Source organism: Clupea harengus, chromosome 6 (genome assembly GCF_900700415.2).
Source record: "Clupea harengus chromosome 6, Ch_v2.0.2, whole genome shotgun sequence".
In the NCBI taxonomy this organism is placed as follows: domain Eukaryota; kingdom Metazoa; phylum Chordata; class Actinopteri; order Clupeiformes; family Clupeidae; genus Clupea; species Clupea harengus.
Genome location: NC_045157.1, coordinates 20,161,871 through 20,179,269, shown reverse-complemented (window position 1 = coordinate 20,179,269; position 17,399 = coordinate 20,161,871). Strand labels below are relative to the sequence as shown.

General features: G+C 41.8%; 1 protein-coding gene across 1 annotated transcript; it reads right to left on the bottom strand.

Annotated features, from left to right (window-relative positions):
- Positions 1 to 7,008: 7,008 nt before the first annotated feature.
- LOC105906452 (AFG3-like protein 1) lies at positions 7,009 to 16,820 on the bottom strand. The gene is made up of 17 exons (XM_012834605.3): positions 16,467 to 16,820; positions 16,065 to 16,149; positions 15,878 to 15,958; positions 15,640 to 15,779; positions 15,169 to 15,318; positions 14,899 to 14,973; positions 14,649 to 14,773; positions 14,179 to 14,461; positions 13,813 to 13,950; positions 12,555 to 12,708; positions 11,189 to 11,296; positions 10,188 to 10,313; positions 9,897 to 10,007; positions 9,336 to 9,451; positions 8,658 to 8,858; positions 8,354 to 8,548; positions 7,009 to 8,171 (listed from the first exon to the last, which is right to left on the bottom strand). The coding sequence occupies exons 1-17, from the start codon at positions 16,578 to 16,580 to the stop codon at positions 7,947 to 7,949; spliced, it is 2,427 nt and encodes an 808-aa protein (XP_012690059.1). The 5' UTR covers positions 16,581 to 16,820; the 3' UTR covers positions 7,009 to 7,946.
- Between the last annotated feature and the right edge of the window lie 579 nt (positions 16,821 to 17,399).

Below are 17,399 nucleotides of genomic sequence, written 5' to 3'. Positions count from 1 at the left end.
CAGCTAAGCAAGGAGTACACTACGCTAGCATGGCTAGTGGAACTACACCGAAGGCAGGATCCAACTCAGCCGGTGTTACCAGCCCTACAATAGATGCCCTAGCCGGACTTCAGGCAACACTGGAGAAAACAATGCATGAGATGGCTCAGGTTAGTGGGATACTTAAAGAGTTACAAGAGGATGTTTCCCAAGTTAAGAGAACGCAAGCTAAAACTAGCGTGGACGTTACAACCATATTTGAAAGACTGGAGAAGACAGACGGTCGAATTATGGACTTGGAAACTGAAAATACCAGGCTGGCCACTGAATTGCAGAAAAGAGCAAAGCATTGTGAAGAGTTGGACAGAGCCATGCAAAATGCAGAAAACAGGGAAAGACAACTGAATTTGCGGCTGGTTGGATTAAAGGAAAGTGAGGGCGAAAATTTGAGGGAGCTAGCTTGTCAGCTGATAGGTGACGTTCTTGGAGTGAAGCTAGCTGACAATGAGCTACAGCGAGTTTATCGACCAGGGCCAGCTTCCAGAGATGAGGATTCCCCTCCGCGGCCGGTCGTTATGAGATTCCATTCTGTATTGGAGAGGGATCGAGTGATGGCTGCTGCTAAAGGGAAATACAAGACAGCGCTGGAATGGAAAAGGTCCAAGATTTCATTCTTTCCTGACGCAACGAAAGCTGTAGCTGAGAAGAGGAGGACATTTACGGACGTTCGGAAGAAACTTCACGAGATGGACATTCGATTTACGCTCGCCTACCTAGCAAAACTTTTCTTCACTTGGAAGGGGAAGAAAATTACTTTTGAAGACCACAAGAAAGCACTACAATTTCTGAACAAGGAGACGGAAGGCTCTAAGTGACTGTGGGTAGGCTTCTTTTATTAATGCAAACCTAGCATAGTCTATTCTACATAGGACAAGTCCTTTAGTAGCCTATTAGGGCTACTGCATCAGTGCTAGATGTTCGTTGTGTTGAAAATATTGGTTTGGGAACCAACAGGTTATTTTTTTCAGTTTTACTTTCTTCTACCTAAAACAATCCACTTTCAAAATATTTTAAAAATGTAGTGCTGTTATCATTTGTAATTATTCAACAAGCTATCTGGTTTTGCTTTACATATATGGACCACGTATGTTAATATAGGGCTTAAATAGTGTATTGGGATTAGGGGGATTGAATGGTAACCATTGGATAAGCGCCTCATGGACCAGATCAAGGGAGGGGTTTCCCCCATGAAGCTTGAGGGACAGGTTTTGTGGGGGATTGTGGGCAGAGATGGGGTGTTGGTGTTATTAACCCTAGGTTCAAGCGTTCGTTCATGTTTGATTGTGCAGGTGTTTGTATTTGTTAGTGTATGGGCATTTTATGTTATTTTTGAATATGTATTATCATTCTCTCTTTGTTTTTCTTTCCCCCCTTTTTGTCCTTACTGGTGGATGGTGGTAGTATGCCATGATGGAGCATGATGTCTATGAATGCACAGGATAATAATAACAGTCATATAAGAGTAATTAATTGGAATGTAAATGGGACACAGAATCCTACTAAATTGAAAAAGTGTCTGCTTTATCTTAAATCAAGGCAGGCGGATGTGGTGCTCTTACAGGAGACTCATATGAGAAATTCAGAGGCAATGAAGCTCAGAAAGGGCTGGGTGGGCCATGTATTTCATAGCTCATTTGACAGTAAGAAAAGAGGTGTCGCAATACTAGTGCATAAGAAACTGAAGTTGGTTTTACTAAAGGAGCATAAAGATGAAGAAGGTAGGGTTGTCTGTATTGAAACCATAATTAATGGAAAGAAAATTAACATATGTAATATCTACGCACCTAATGAGGATGATCCTGATTTTTTTCACAAAATCAATAGACTTCTTGGGACATTTGAAGATGGATGTACAATACTTGGAGGGGACTTTAATCAGACCCCAGACCCTGTATTAGATAGATCTAAGTACTACCATGCACCATCTAAGGGTCGAGTAGCATTGGGTCAACTCCAGGAGGATATTGGTTTGGTTGACATCTGGAGATTGATGAATCCTAATAAAAGGGAGTACACCTTTTATTCACATAATCATAAGTCACACAGTAGAATTGATTATTTTGTAATTTCTAAAGATCTTATTGAGTCAGTAATAGATAGCACAATAGGTGTCATAGCACTAACTGACCATGCAACAGTGGAGCTGTGTGTATCTATTTGTGTTGAAAAAGTCAAGAGTAACAGGTGGAGACTCAATGTGTCTCTCTTACAAAACACTGTGTTTAAACAGAAACTCTCAGAAGAACTTACAAACTTCTTTCAGATTAACATTGGTTCTACTTCAAAAATAGGCACAGTATGGGAGGCTTCAAAGGCATGTATAAGAGGCATAATTATTGCCGAAGCATCAAAAAGGAAGAAACAAGATAGGGAGACGATCAGTAGGCTGGAAGGTAAGATAAAACAAAAAGAGAGAGAACTGTCAGAAAACTATAGTGAAGACTTGCTTAAACAGGTGTGTGAGCTGAAGTACAGCCTAAATTTTATATACAGCAAGAAGGCTGAGTATGCCATGTTCAGGCTTAAGGCCAGCTTCTACGAAAGCGGAGAGAGGGCTGGCAAACTGCTGGCAAGACAATTGAAAAAGCAACACACTGCTAGTGCCATTCCAGGAATTAAAGGAAGCAATGGAAATATAGTTACCTCAGCTAAAGAAATTAACCGGGTGTTTATGGATTTTTATAAAAATCTTTACACATCAGATACAGTTTTTGACTCAGAAAAATTGAAAAAATGGTTTTCCAAGATCCAGTTCCCGAATCTTTCAACAGAACAAGTGCAGCTTTTGGAAGCTCCAATTAGAGAGGAGGAGGTTAGGAAAGCCATCCAGTCAATGCAGTCAGGTAGGGCTTCAGGGAACGATGGGTTCCCTGTTGAGTATTACAAGCTGTACATTGATATCTTAGCACCTATCTTGACAAAAGTATACTCAGAGTCATTATCAATTGGTCAGCTGCCTAACACACTTAATGAATCAGTAATTTCTGTCATCCTTAAGAAGGGTAAGGATTCTCTAGATCCAGCTAGCTACCGGCCCATTAGTCTGGCTAATGTAGACTATAAAATTCTCACTAAAGTTCTGGCTATACGACTTGAAAAGATTGTTCCTTGTATTATACATGCAGATCAGGTGGGTTTTGTGAAGGGCAGGTCATCCTCTGACAATTTGAGACGTCTACTCCACCTTATGTGGCAAAATAGAGAAGCTGACAAACCTGTTGCTGCCTTCTCTTTAGACGCAGAGAAGGCCTTCGACAGGGTGGAGTGGCGGTTTCTGATTCATGTTCTAGAGAACTTTGGGTTTGGACTGGGATTCATTAAATGGATTCAGTTGATTTATGCAGAACCAAAGGCATCAGTGCTGACTAACGGAGTGGTGTCATCTTTTTTCAACATATCTAGGGGTGCAAAACAGGGAGACCCCCTCTCTCCACTATTATTTATTTTATTTCTTGAGCCACTAGCAATGGCAATCAGATCAGATACAAGCATACATGCAATAAAAGCAGGAGGAAGGGAGCATAAGCTGTTCCTTTATGCTGATGACATCCTTTGGCTGTCTGTAGATCCTGTCTCCTCAGCTCCCAGGCTCTTGGAAATTATGGAAACCTTCTCGGAAATATCAGGCTACAAGATTAATTGGCATAAGTCTGAAGTAATGCCAGTATCTAGAACTTGTCTTCCAACAATTAATAATGCACTTCAGTTCAAGTGGATAGATTCCGGTATGCAATATCTTGGGATTCGGCTTACTCCAACTATTAATGACATGGTACAGGCTAATTTTAACCCATTGCTTCAGCGCATAAAGGATAACCTGGATAAGTGGAAACTGATCAACCTTAGCTTATGGGGGAAAGTAAACACCATTAAGATGATGGTTGCTTCTCAGGTGAATTACATATCAATGATGGTGCCACTAACTGTTCCAGACTCTTTCTTTAAACAGTACAACCAAATAATTAGAGAATTTCTGTGGAATGGCAAGAAGCCCCGTATGAAGCTTGAGAAGTTGTATACTACAAGAAACAAGGGAGGGTTGGCTTTACCTAATGTTGAATTATACAGAACAGCTTTTGAGGTGTCTAAATTGGCTAAACACTGGTGTGGTGAGCATTCAAGTCTGGGATGGTTGGATATAGAGAGGGAGCTGGTGTCTCCATTTGAACCAATTGAGTCTCTGTCACAAGGTCTTAAGAAAAATAGGCACCCAAACCCAATACTGCAGTACTCCAGGGAGACATGGGCAAAAGTACATAAGCAACTGCACATATCCCAGTATAAGCAAATGTATTCATCTATTTGGAATAATCCCTCAATTAAAGTAGGGAAGAAACCTTTTGTTTGGACCACCTGGCTGAACCAAAACATTAATAGGTTAAGCGACTTGTATGCTGATGGCCTGTTCCAGTCATTTGAGGAACTCAAACTAAAATTCAATTTAAGGGATAAAGCAGATTTCTGGAGGTATTTACAACTGAGGAGCTGCGTAACAAGTCTGAAGGTCTCACTTGATGAAGACACAAATAAGCTGCTCTGTTATTTTAGGGAGCCGGAGCCTGTTCGTACTGCCTCTGCTTTTTATAAGATCATGGCAGATAGTATGTATGGTCACTGTGATTCCTTAAGGCAAATCTGGGAGAGGGACTTGAACTCAAACATTGAGGGTAAGGCATGGGAAAAGGTGGTTTTCAATGCAGGATGGCCTGTGAGGGATTCAATTAGTAAATTTACACACTATAAGGTTATCCACAGATACTATTATACACCAGTTAAGCTTCATAGAATGGGATTAATGAAAGACAATATATGTTGGAAATGTTTGAAAGCTACAGGTTCCTACCTCCATCTTTTATGGGATTGCCCTCTAGTTTTTCCTTTTTGGAGACAAATCATTAAAACTATTGGAGAGTGGTTAACAACAGCATTACCAGAGTCTCCACAACTGTGTCTGCTTGGAGATAGGTCCCTTCTACCACCAGAAGTGTCTAAGGCAGAGTCTGCCCTGGCACTAGCTGGGTTTATCACTGCAGTAAGAATTGTCCTTAGACACTGGAAGAGCCAAATAAGGCCTAGTTTTACAGACTGGCTGAAGCTAATGACAGACACAGCCTCCTTTGAAGATCTTATTGCAAGATTGAATGATGGTAGGGGTAAATTCTACCAGGTCTGGTCTCATTTCCTACATTTTATTACATTTGAACTGACTAGTGCTCCATAATTAACTATTTTCAAGTATTATTCAATCTTAACTAGCACCCCCCTTTTTATTTTAATTTTATTTATTTCAATTGTGTATTTCTTTTTTCTCTCTGTTTATTGCCCTGATTGTTGTGTAGTGTGTGTATAGTGTAGAATGGGAATGTGATGTTAAATGTGAGGTGTATGTTGTGTGTTTCTCAAATGAAAAAACAATAAACACTTTGATTGTAAAACGTCTAACATACAGACATTTAATCATGGACGGATTAAAAAAAAAAAATTGTGCGCCCGCAAAACACGCACGCACGCACACGCACACACAAACACAACCCAATGTGTTGGATTTTACGGTCGAATTAGATACTTTGGCTATTGTATTGGGAAAGTAAACAGGTCAAAGTTTACTCTGTAACATCCACCTTCGGTGAGGTGTGCACTGCCCTGCTATTGTTTCTGACATTACATGTGACAGGGCAACAGCCGAGTGATTCTTTTCCAACTTGAAACGGATTAAGACCTACCTGAGGGGCAGCATGGGGCAGGAGAGGCTGAATGGGCTGGCTATCCTGTCCACTGAAAAATCAAATCATGCATCACCACTTTTATGTTTGAAAGGCGTCGTCCGGCAGGTGTAGCCTACTGTGCCTGCTTGTAGGTCTTGACTTTCAGATTCTGCGCCTAAACTAGCTATATAGTATCGTCTCATCACATGATCAAATAGAGACTTGACATTAGACAAGATACATATTACCCAGCAATCATCATTGCATATCTGTATATGACAAAAATAACAAAGAAAATAAGAAATTATTAATTTAATTTAATCGTTTTTTAATAGTTTCTATAGTGTATGTAAGATAAGCATAGAGTATAATTTTGTTATAGATTGCTACTGACGATTCCCCCTAAAAATGATGAAAACCATGACAGAGACAGTTTTGCCATTTTGAGGGGATATATAGCATAAGGTATCCTGAGCAGTCCCAAAAAGTTAGGCTTGATCACTGTCGCATTAATCTAGCTTTTTCTAACACAACACAGGTACACTCAATTAAAGCCATTAGCAAGTGAATAAAATACACCTTTTTCAACCACAAATAAGAGATACATAACAGCGACTTCACGCAGAGGCTCTGGCCTAGGGGCCCCCTGAGCTCATGGGCCCCTGGGCCTGGGCCCGGTAGGCCCGTTCATTAATCCATCCCTGCATTTAATACCGGCAGCTGTTATGACTATACAGAGCTGTACAGAACACATTTGTTTTATCAAACATCTAAATATAGAGCTACATTTGCACGTCGGACAGACTGTCAAGCGTTGGTTTCACATTTTGAAAGACATCATTGAGGGATTGTCATGGAAAAAGTCAACATCCAAACTGCATTAAGAGGGGATATATTTTAAATCAGCATGTCGGCCATTTTTTGTTTGTTTGTTTGTTTTGCCACACCTGTTTGTAGAGATGCTAGGCTGCTTGACTCAAATGGCTTGAAAGTTAATCCTTCACAGCATGCATCACCCAACCACTTAGCATCATATTGTTACAGTAAGACATTGGGTAATACACTGAGAAAGCTCTTAAAAGCCTCTGACAGGGGCAATATAATTATTATGTAATTGCTTCAAGAAGTACCCTAGTGTAACATGGCTAATCTCACTTTAGCGACAGACATTCAGCAAACATGGCCTCAGTGGAAGTGAAAAAGAAGACTTGTTTGCTCCATCCTGATTATTCTGCAGTTAAAAACACACAAAGCAATGACAATGTTGATCACTTCATTTTTACTGGTACACATGACAAATCTTGCCAAACACTATCAAAAGTACAAATTACTTTTTTTATTCACAGACAAAAAAAACTGACTTCACTTGGAGTAACAGCATGGACAAAAACTCTTTCCAGCTGGAATGCAAAATGTTGGAAATCAGAAACCACATGAATAAACTTCTGTTATATTTAATAAAAGGCACCATATTTTAATTGAAATGTACATCTTGGTTTCAGCACCACAAATCCACGTCCACAAATTAGACACATACAGAGGCACGCACGCACGCACGCACACATACACACACACACACACACACACACAAACCAGGGTTTCCGATCCGGTGTACGGAAATAACTTATTTTACCGGACAAATTTGAAACTTACTGGTCACGTTTCCATAACAGTCTATGTTACGAACGCCAATATAATGTACACCTAGGTTGACAAAAGAACAACCTCAAATCAGTTCGACTATTTTCTGAACACAAATGACCCAGCCAACCTGACGGCAACGGTTGAGCAAAACCTCAACATTAGCCTATACAATTTTGGCTTTAAAGAAACATTTGTAAACTTTATCAGCTGTTTAAAAATCTAGGCCTACATGGCATCACGTAACCTTCTCCTTTTTTTCCTTACGGTGAAGTCCTCTGCTGCCACCTTGAAATCAAATGTGTCCAGTATCGCCTTGCAACGCGCATAATCCAGCACCTTAAAAAAAACAGCTGAACATAACGTTCAGAAGACTGCACATTCCAGGTCAGTGGAATTGAACTGTCCATCTAGGGAAGCAGGTCAGCTTTGAAACCAAAGCCTCTTACCCCACTGCACCCGTACAGTATGTACAGTGTGTCCAGTATCCCCACAGCTCTCCACTGATCCTGCTGGGAGAAGGCCAAGCTCCAGGTTATGCCCCCAAGCCCTACTATCAGACTACAAGTACACGGCCCCTTTAAGCTGCTGTGGGGGATCCTCAGACTCATTCTTCTCCTGGTTCCAGTTTTTCAAGCCGTCAGGAAGACTTGTGTCCTCCTCAAAAGTGCCTGTGCCCTCCACAAACTCCTCGTAGGACGATTTCTCCTCGAAGGGCCTTGGCCCCAGCAGCTCCAACATGTCCCCTTTGTCCAAGACTTCATTCTCTAAAAGTCGCTTACCAACCTGAGGCAGGAGAGGGATCAAGTACATTTGTCACCATTTCATAGTCTTAGAGGAGCTTAATGCCTTACATTGTATCTTACTTTTCCAACATGCAAAACACAAACAGCATAAAATGCCTTTTTTTAAAAGCCTTGCTTTATGGCATACTTATGACACAATACACTCTTTTTTCCAGTTCTTACCAGTTCCACTAAATCCTGTTTGGCGGTGATGAGCTGCTGCGTCGCTACGAAGGCCTTGTCGATAAGTTGGCGCACCTCTCGGTCGATGAGCTGCGCCGTGGCTTCACTGTAAGGCTTCTCAGACATGAGCTCCCCTGGCTGGGGCAGGTCATAGGACATCTGACCCAGGGAGTCATTCATGCCAAACTGTACAATCTGAAACAAAATATGCACGGTACATTCATTTCCATTATATGATCAATTCATTTGTATTGTGGGCGCTGTGTTGCATGTGGGATAGCGCATGAGGGAAGGCAGGGCACACCTGTGCATAGGCAGACTGTGTGACCTTCCTCAAGTCATCCTGGGCCCCCGTGGTTATCCTGCCAAAGAACGTCTGCTCCGCCACTCGACCTCCCAGCATCATACACATCCTGTCAAAAAGCTGCTCGCGGGTGAAGAGGTACTGCTCCTTCGGCAGGTACTGCGCATAACCCAGGCCTTTCCCTCGAGGAATGATAGACACCTGTGGGTGAAAGGGGAAAAGAAACACAAATCTATTGACTGCTGCTTTAGGTGAAGCAGTAATCTTTGCCGTTGCCCTTCATTCATCATCAAACTACAATCTGGCCTTTCTTAGCATCAACATATAGCATAGATACATACTATCTCAAAGTTATCCATTAACAGGCTGCCACCCAAAACTCTGAAAGACTGACTGAATTTAGGTCCGCCAGCCAAGTGCATTGTTATAGTCATTGACCTAATCACCATGCCTACAGAGAAGATGTATACTGACATCAAGACCAAAGGTTGAAGTGTAATTTCCATGGCAGCAGTATGTTACATTTAAGACATATTACATAACTGCATGAACAACAATCTTGAATCAACAGCCATCTAGCTGTTAGGGGTTTAGTGGAGTTCAATTCATACAAGGAGCAGTAATGCTTTAGTCTCCTGTTCATTTCCCTATACATTTTGAGGCAGGAACTGAATGAACCTTGAGAAGGGGGTCAGCATGTTCCAGGAACCAGCCCACCACAGCATGGCCCGCTTCATGGTAGGCCACTGTTGTCTTCTCAGTGAGCTGAAGGACCTGGGTCTTCTTCTCCAGCCCTGAGGGTGAGCATGGGTAAAAACACTTAAGATAGGGATCTGATACCGCCTGTTTCCAGCTAATATTCCATTACATTCTACAGCCAAACATCACAGCCACTGACAAGAAGCTTGAGCGAGGAAACCACACTTTTGACATCGCTAAACTAAGTTCAGCATGATCAGCGCATAATACAGCAACCTGATTATTTTCCTCAATGATCTGACCACCTTGGAGGTTATTTTGTGATGTTACCCCAGTTTTTAGACGACTACTTCCCACCAAAAGAAGAAATACCTTGGTATAATGGGTTAGCTTACTGCAATTTTAGCTTCTGTCTATGAACACTACAGCTAACAAATGTATGGTACACAGTGGTCTACCTCAACTTATCAATCAGAACAGAACATTCAACGGGGCCGTGTAATGACCGTCTTTATTACAGCATTTCCAGACATGACTCACCTCCAACAACTCTATCAATGGCCTGTTGAAAGTGCTTAGCCTTGATTGACTTGTTGAGATGTCTGGCAGCAATGAGTGCTGCTTCATTGCACACATTGGCTATGTCAGCACCTTGAAATTAAGAAAAAAATGAGCAGGGTCATGATTCCGTAAGCACCCTTGAATAAAACTGTATCAACTGAACCCTATCGTTAAATGCATCATCTAAAAAAAACCTGAGTAAGAGCCACAACGTGCATGTGCCTGATGCATGTAGTTTAAGCTGCTAACAAGACTGGCCCCAGTACTGACCGGTGAAGCCAGGGGTTAAAGCAGCAAGCTTCCTGGCAAGGACATCTGGATCTATACTGAGGTCCAGCCTCAGTGGACGCAGATGCACCTTAAAGATAGACGCCCTGCCTTTGATGTCAGGTGGACCTTTGAGACGGAGGTGAGAGAAAAAAAGAATGATGTTAGGAGGGAGGGAGGTTACATAATTGGTCTAAAAATAGATAGGGTACTGGCTAAATCAGCTCTTTACATTTTCCATGTCAGCCCGGCATCTGGCCTGTTGGGGATACTAGCTAAACATAGCTTTCAGCAATAGGAAAAGGCTCAAACCTTTTGTGTAAATCTGGCAAGAGAAAAAAGACATGGGGGCCTAATTTCATGCATTGAGCAAAGTCTGTCGTGCATGAACTAAAGATATTGTGTGGTGTGTGGGAGCATTACGCTGACCCTCCCATGTTTGCACTTAGGATCTTGCTCATGGTATTACATTCGAAAAATTATTTTACTAAATTATTAAATGAGCCTTAGTTCATGCACAGCGGACTCGGCTCGTTGCTTGCTGCTTTGCTTGCTGCCCGTCAGGGAAATTAAGGCCCATGAAGTTTTTCACAAATCATCAGTGGTCTTAAAGTATTTAAGATTTAAAATATATAACATATTAAAGTTGGCAGAGGAGGAAAGGATCTTGGCTCAAAGTGATGAACTTTTGCCTCTTGCATTAGATGGCTCCCCCTGGGCTATTCTGACTTAGGCTCAGATTCTGACTCGTTCTGGGGATGAGTGGGGAACACCTGCACACCTTGTCACCAGTGCTACACGGCCGACTCTAATCTCCCAAAATGTCAAACCCCATGCAGCAGCAGATCAGATAATCTTGTTTCATCGCTTTATTGTAAGCTGGCTAAGTAGTGGATTTGCGGCAACTGCAGAGACTAGGTTCACTGAGGTTCTGTGTAATCCTAATGCTGGGAGACTCAGGAGTTGTTATCTCCGGGCTAAAGACCAGGGTTGGGGATACTCACCGATGTAGATCTGCCTGTCGAATCGGCCAGGCCTCATCAGAGCAGGGTCCAAGACGTCCACTCGATTGGTTCCTGCCAAGACGACCACGTTGGTGCTGCTTTTGAAGCCTAGGAGATCCAGTAAAAAAAATTTAATTAAAAATAAAATTCCCACGGGAGCAATCTTACTTTAACAGAATGTACAGATTCAACTTCAATTGGAAATGACCTTTACACACTGAATAATAATTTCATGTGAAAGAGATTTAAAACAATACAATACACACGTCACCCCGCTACTCATTGACCTCCACTGGCTGCCTGTAGCTGCTCGCATTAAGTTCAAGTCACTTATGCTTGCCTACAAAGTGCTTGATGGTTCTGCTCCCACCTACCTAAATGCTCTTGTAAGGGCAAATGTTACACCCAGGATGCTGCGCTCTTCTAGTGAGCGTCGTTTGGCACTGCCGTCTGTGCAAGCACGGCAGTCCAGACTATTCTCATTTGTAGTTCCACGTTGGTGGAATTTATTTATTGTTACACCAGGTTCTATTGCTCGTAGCTTGAATATTCTCTCCCTTGTACGTCGCTTTGGACAAAAGCGTCTGCTAAATGACTAAATGTAAATGTAAATGTAAATGAGAATAGTACATCAGGTGAATTACAAAATTGCTAACGTCATAAACAAACAAAAATGACTGATGAATGAAGATCATCCAATCAAAACAAATCTCACTCCCTGTTATTCAACAAATGAGACCATTCAACAATTACATGCAACTATTACATAAGCAAAGCTGAAGCAAATGAAAGGTAATAATGACTATAATCCACAACAGAGCGACTGGATCAAAAGGGCATTCTATGGAGACTGTTGTGTAACCACACAACCCTACCAGCTACAGTCATTACCTCATAAAAAGGCTTTTGAGAAACATTCACATGATTCAGAGCATTTGGCAAGATCCTAGTCTAATTTGTTTATGAATAATTCCACCGGAACAACTCAATAGCAGAGAACATCCAGCCAGGTCACAGGCTGATTAATTATCAAGATATTCCACAAGCACTCTTCACAACAAGCTCGAAAAACAGCTTCAGGGAAGAATGCGTCTGACTGCACTCCATCCCCAACACCTAGTCAGCAAAACTAATCTCTTCACACTGGCACAGATGTCAATGACACATTTAATATATAACACCCACTAAAAATTATGATGATTACTGCATCAACTAATTCATACTGCAAAGATGCCCAACTAAAACACGTACACCCACTAACAGGTCAAGGCAAAACTTCCATCAGTTAAAAACCCAAGGGCCTTTACAATCCACAATCCCCCTCTGCCCAAACTCCATTTAACCGCAACCCCCCATCCACACATACCGTCCATCTCCACCAGCAGCTGGTTCAGCGTGTTCTCCTGCTCGCTCTGCCCACCAAACTCCCCCTTGCCCCTCTTTCTGCCCACGGCATCGATCTCGTCGATGAAGAGGATGCACGGAGCATTCTTTCTGGCCATGTCGAACATGTCTCTCATCTGAGAAGGGACGCAAAACGAAATGACACTCTTGGCTTAAGATCAATCTCATATACACAGTATTTATAGGACGGAATACAGTTATACTGATCTCTTGAAGGGGTTACTTTTAAAAATCGTCATATGTAGGCTAATTGCTCTCAAATTCAAATATTTCCAGAGTTCGCAAACTCACACCGCTCCACAGGTCCTAAAGTACTTAAAACAATTGGACTGAAAATAAGAAACTTGCAAAAACGGCATATTATTTTCCACCACATTTCAAAATACAGGAATAGGCCTGTCTCAGAAAACATATCATAACGCCTTCCTTGTTTATCAGTAGAAAGCAGGCACACCCATCACATTAGAATGATGTCATTAACCTCTTCATTCACTGCCTTATTTCCTGCCAAACCATGTTTTAAATAAAGTCTGATTAGTTAAGTTAAAGGTCAGCCTACATTGTGCAAAAGCTGTTCAGGTTCAGGTGTATCTTTTCTCTTTCATTCTCAGGTTATAATAGCCTAAATGGAAACCTCAAGTTTGTGTTGGGAATGTAAAATCAGTTCATCATGCTGTAGGCCAATATATCCAGCTAGCAAGTTTTGGGCCTTTCATGGGTCCAGGTTCTTGACACAGAGTTATATGGCAGGCATGTAACTCCCTTTCTGATTGGTGTTGAGAATATTGATAAATGTTTTAAAAGTTTATAAGTTACTTGGGAATTGTTCATTTTGTTAGTGATTTATGAGTCGACAAAACATTGCTGTTATAGGTTCTTTGACACAAATACTGTTAATAACGTTTCATCGGCACATGGTCCTATCTATCTATCTATCAAGCTATCCTCACTGCAAGCTATCCTTACTGTTATTGTTGTTGGTGGGCCTTACAACCTCAATGTATGACATAACCATTTCATCCAGCTAAGAAAATGTAAGACAATGCTGATGTAATTCTAATTCTACTTTATACTTTAAAAGCAACCCTCCCAACACTCGCTGTGTCCCAAGACAACGAGCTTTGTGTTTGCATGTAGAGGGTAAGTTAATGAAACAGATCGCATGTTGTAAGCCACTGAAATAAATCGCTTATCTGGCTTATCTGAAAGGCTGTTCTCACCCTAGCTGGCCCAACTCCAACATACACCTCCTGAAACTCTGAGCCACTGACTGAGATGAAAGGGACGTTGGCCTCTCCAGCCATGGCTTTGGCCAGTAGAGTCTTCCCAGTCCCTGGGGGTCCTGATAAGACAGCACCCTGGAGGACAGAGAAAACAGCAACATTAACACTATGCATGTTTATGTGCGGTGAAATCAGGCGACACAAGCTCTTAGATCTGCTAGTAACTTTTCACCAACTCACAAGAAAAAGAAACACTAATGAACGCAAGCAATTAATCTAGTCTTTCTCTGAGATGCCATATTCCTAAGTATTCACACGAGGATTAAATATTGAAATGTCAACTTTGCAACTACAGGTCGGTACCTTGGGGATTTTGGCTCCTAGGTCTTGGTATTGTTTAGGGCTTTTCAGGAAGTTCACAAACTCCATGATCTCAATCTTGGCCTCTTCACAGCCAGCCACGTCCTTAAACCTGACGTCAATGTTGCCCTTCATCATCTTGGCTTTGGATTCACTCATGCTGTAGGGGTTGTTTCGGGCCCCGCCCCCACCACCCCCACGGCCACCCATCATTGGCCCTTGCCTCAGAGTGAAGAGCAGGAATCCAATCAGAAGTGCTGTAGGGAGGATGTTCATCAGGAAGGATCTAAACAGGAAAGAGGGGAGTAAACCAAAACATACACCTTAATAACAAGCTTTCTTACATATTTGTTATTCCTAACTAAGCCATCTGTCAGAGTCAGCTGAAACAATAAACAATGAGCTATGGAGATGCTTTTGAGTGTCAGAGCGGGAGAAGCATTGCGGCCTTCTCTGTGTGCACATGAACGTACCCATCGCTCTCCGTGCTGTACACCACTGGCACTTTGTGAGGAGATTCCATGCCCAGCTCCTGCTGTGCCAGCTCAAGGTTACGCTCGAATGTCTCCACACTTCCTATGTTGAACCACAGGTAACTCTGTCCGCACACACAAAAAGAGGACATTTACTAAAACAATTCCTACCTGTGCTAACAATCAAACTGATCCATGGTTATCGGTATGTGATAAGCAGGAAGTTAGTTTTATAAGTGAATTCACTTGCCACATCAGAAGTGTGCACTCCTGGTGCTGGGATCACTTTGACGTACTGCTTGTTAATCACTTCAAGACGGTCAACCTGTAAAGTAAGTATGACACAACAACTTATGATGATTCAAGCAACAACATTGCATAATGAGAGCAATGTACTGTTGGTGTATGGGAAAATACACTGCATTAAACCAAAATGGTATTTTTGGCTAATTTATTTACGTATTCTTCTCTAATGCATCTTTAGAGATTCAAGCAATCAAAACAAACTGCATGTCCTCACCAGTCTTCGTGTGAGGTAGTGGTTCACAAAATCTCTCCAGGAGATCTCTCTTCCGGTCTCCCTTAAGTGCAAGTAAACAAACGCTGACAGCATTCCGGCGGCTGCAAAAGCCATGTACTGGAAATGTTTCTTGTCCCACGGGAAGTCGCCCTGTCCAGGGAACAGAGAGGGGACCAGTGAGCATTGACAGCAAGTGGGCAGTGCTAACATGTCTGCAGCAGCACAGCAAAGAGACTGCATTTCATTCCAACCAGTGCCAGCAACTGTTGATACCAACACTGAGCTGGCAAGAACCCATTCACAGAGATGGGTGTGACATTGTCGTTGGTTTAAGCTCTGACTGCAGCTAGATACCACAATAGGTCTATGGAAAATGTGGGAAAGCCAAAGCCAAAGCCAAAGCCAAAGCTGCAACATGAATCAAAAGGCGTTGCAGCAGGGCATTCGTGGCAGTCGATTGTCAACACCAACCCTCTGTATGCGGGTCCACCAGCTGTCATCTCCGCCTTTGTCTCCTCCTCCATGTCCACCTCCTCCTTCCTTTCTGCCACTACCTCCCCAATGTACTTTCCTTCTAGTTTCACTTGGAAGAGGATCATTGGAGTTCACATCTAAAAATCAGACGTGACATGTCAATGCATTTGTTACAGCTTAAGGCAATGCAACTTTTGCAAACAGATGCATGTGAATAGTCTTTCAGGCTACTTACTTTTGGGTTCATCACATGATTTCATGACACCAGGGGACTCTCCAGAATCTTCACTCTGCTTGGGGAAATACTTCTCAAAACCTGCAAAACGAGGTCTGGTGTCTGAAACTGCTATTTCAATTTCTTAATTCAGGTCTGAAACCACATGTTTAGATAGGTGGGCTTTTAACACCAGGCATTGGCCTACCTCTTGGAGGCTTCACGGAGAGCAACCTGGCGAAAGCAGTGACTTGTTTTCCTCCAAGCAACAGACTTCTCTTTAAACCCACATTCTGTTAACAAAACATTATTGCATATTTAATCTTGCACAAGTTTCCGTCGGGTCAAATTAAGTTATCACAGAAAGCACGGCTACTTAAACCGTCCATGAAAAAGTGGGGGAAGGGGGCAAGTCAAAGTTGAATAACAACACTGCAGAGGACCAACTCGTTTTTTACAGTAGGCTAATTCAAAGCATGGTTAATGAATGAATTAAATAGACCAATAAGTAAATAAATAATACAACATTGCAACAATTGCATCATTGCTATTTACATTTATATTCTTTGTTTATGCAGATTAACTATGACATAGAGGTAAAAGAGCATACCGTCACCGTCGACCCACAATACTTCAACGCTGCAATTGCACTAGTATTTTTGCCCACTGCATTTGTTTTGATGGGCCCGGTGGCCGTCAGAAGCAGTCCAAACATCCGAACCATGGTTACAATGATTCAGTACAGATTCAGTTTCAGGAACGCTACGAATGCACAACTGCTTAAAAATGCAGTTACAGAGTTTTCGTTATACTGTGGAGAGACTTTGTGCGCCTGTTCTCGCATAGCTTGATCACAGAACTGCCATGAAAATCGATGTGGTTATGAGTTTGAAGTCACCAATATAGCAGCATAAACAAAGACAGTGGCTCCTGGTACTTCTAATGACCAAATTCGCGTTAAACCATTGGTTAAGACACTACTTATAATGAATGGGGGCGTTTCTTATAAAAACAAAGTCAGTCACGTGTCCCCCCACGGCATGTCTCCGACTGGTGGGCGTGTCTGCCAACGGTGAACACGATGCGCAAGAACAAAATGTACTCACTATACATACATGGAGGTATGGTTACATAGGATATCCATGGCAAGCCGTTTTAACGTTTAATAGAACTACACTCCGAATCAATAATAGCATTTTAGATATACATCACAGCATTTATCCTCATCAAAATTGTATTCTTACTAGTCAGAATGGTAATTGAATATATACAATGACATTCGTACTTAAAATTGTATTTCAAGATATCTTTAACTTTGATTAACTTTAGTCAAATCTAAATTTAATATCCTTTAAATCCTTAAAAGGTGGGCCTATAAGTGGAGTTTAATAGCTAGACTGGATATATGTTTAAGATATCTTTTTTTATTTTTTTATCAAATATTTCTTTTTCTTTTCAAGTTTTCAACACAAAAACAAAACACACAACACACAACACATAACACAACACACAACACATAACAAAACACACAACACATAACACA

Coding starts and splice junctions, on each gene's coding strand:
- LOC105906452 (XM_012834605.3), bottom strand. CDS start 16,580: ATGGTTCGGATGTTTGGACTGCTTCTGACGGCCACCGGGCCCATCAAA. Junction 15,780..15,877: donor ATCATGTGATGAACCCAAAA/GTAAGTAGCCTG, acceptor TCTGATTTTTAG/ATGTGAACTCCAATGATCCT. Junction 10,008..10,187: donor TTTAACCCCTGGCTTCACCG/GTCAGTACTGGG, acceptor CTTAATTTCAAG/GTGCTGACATAGCCAATGTG.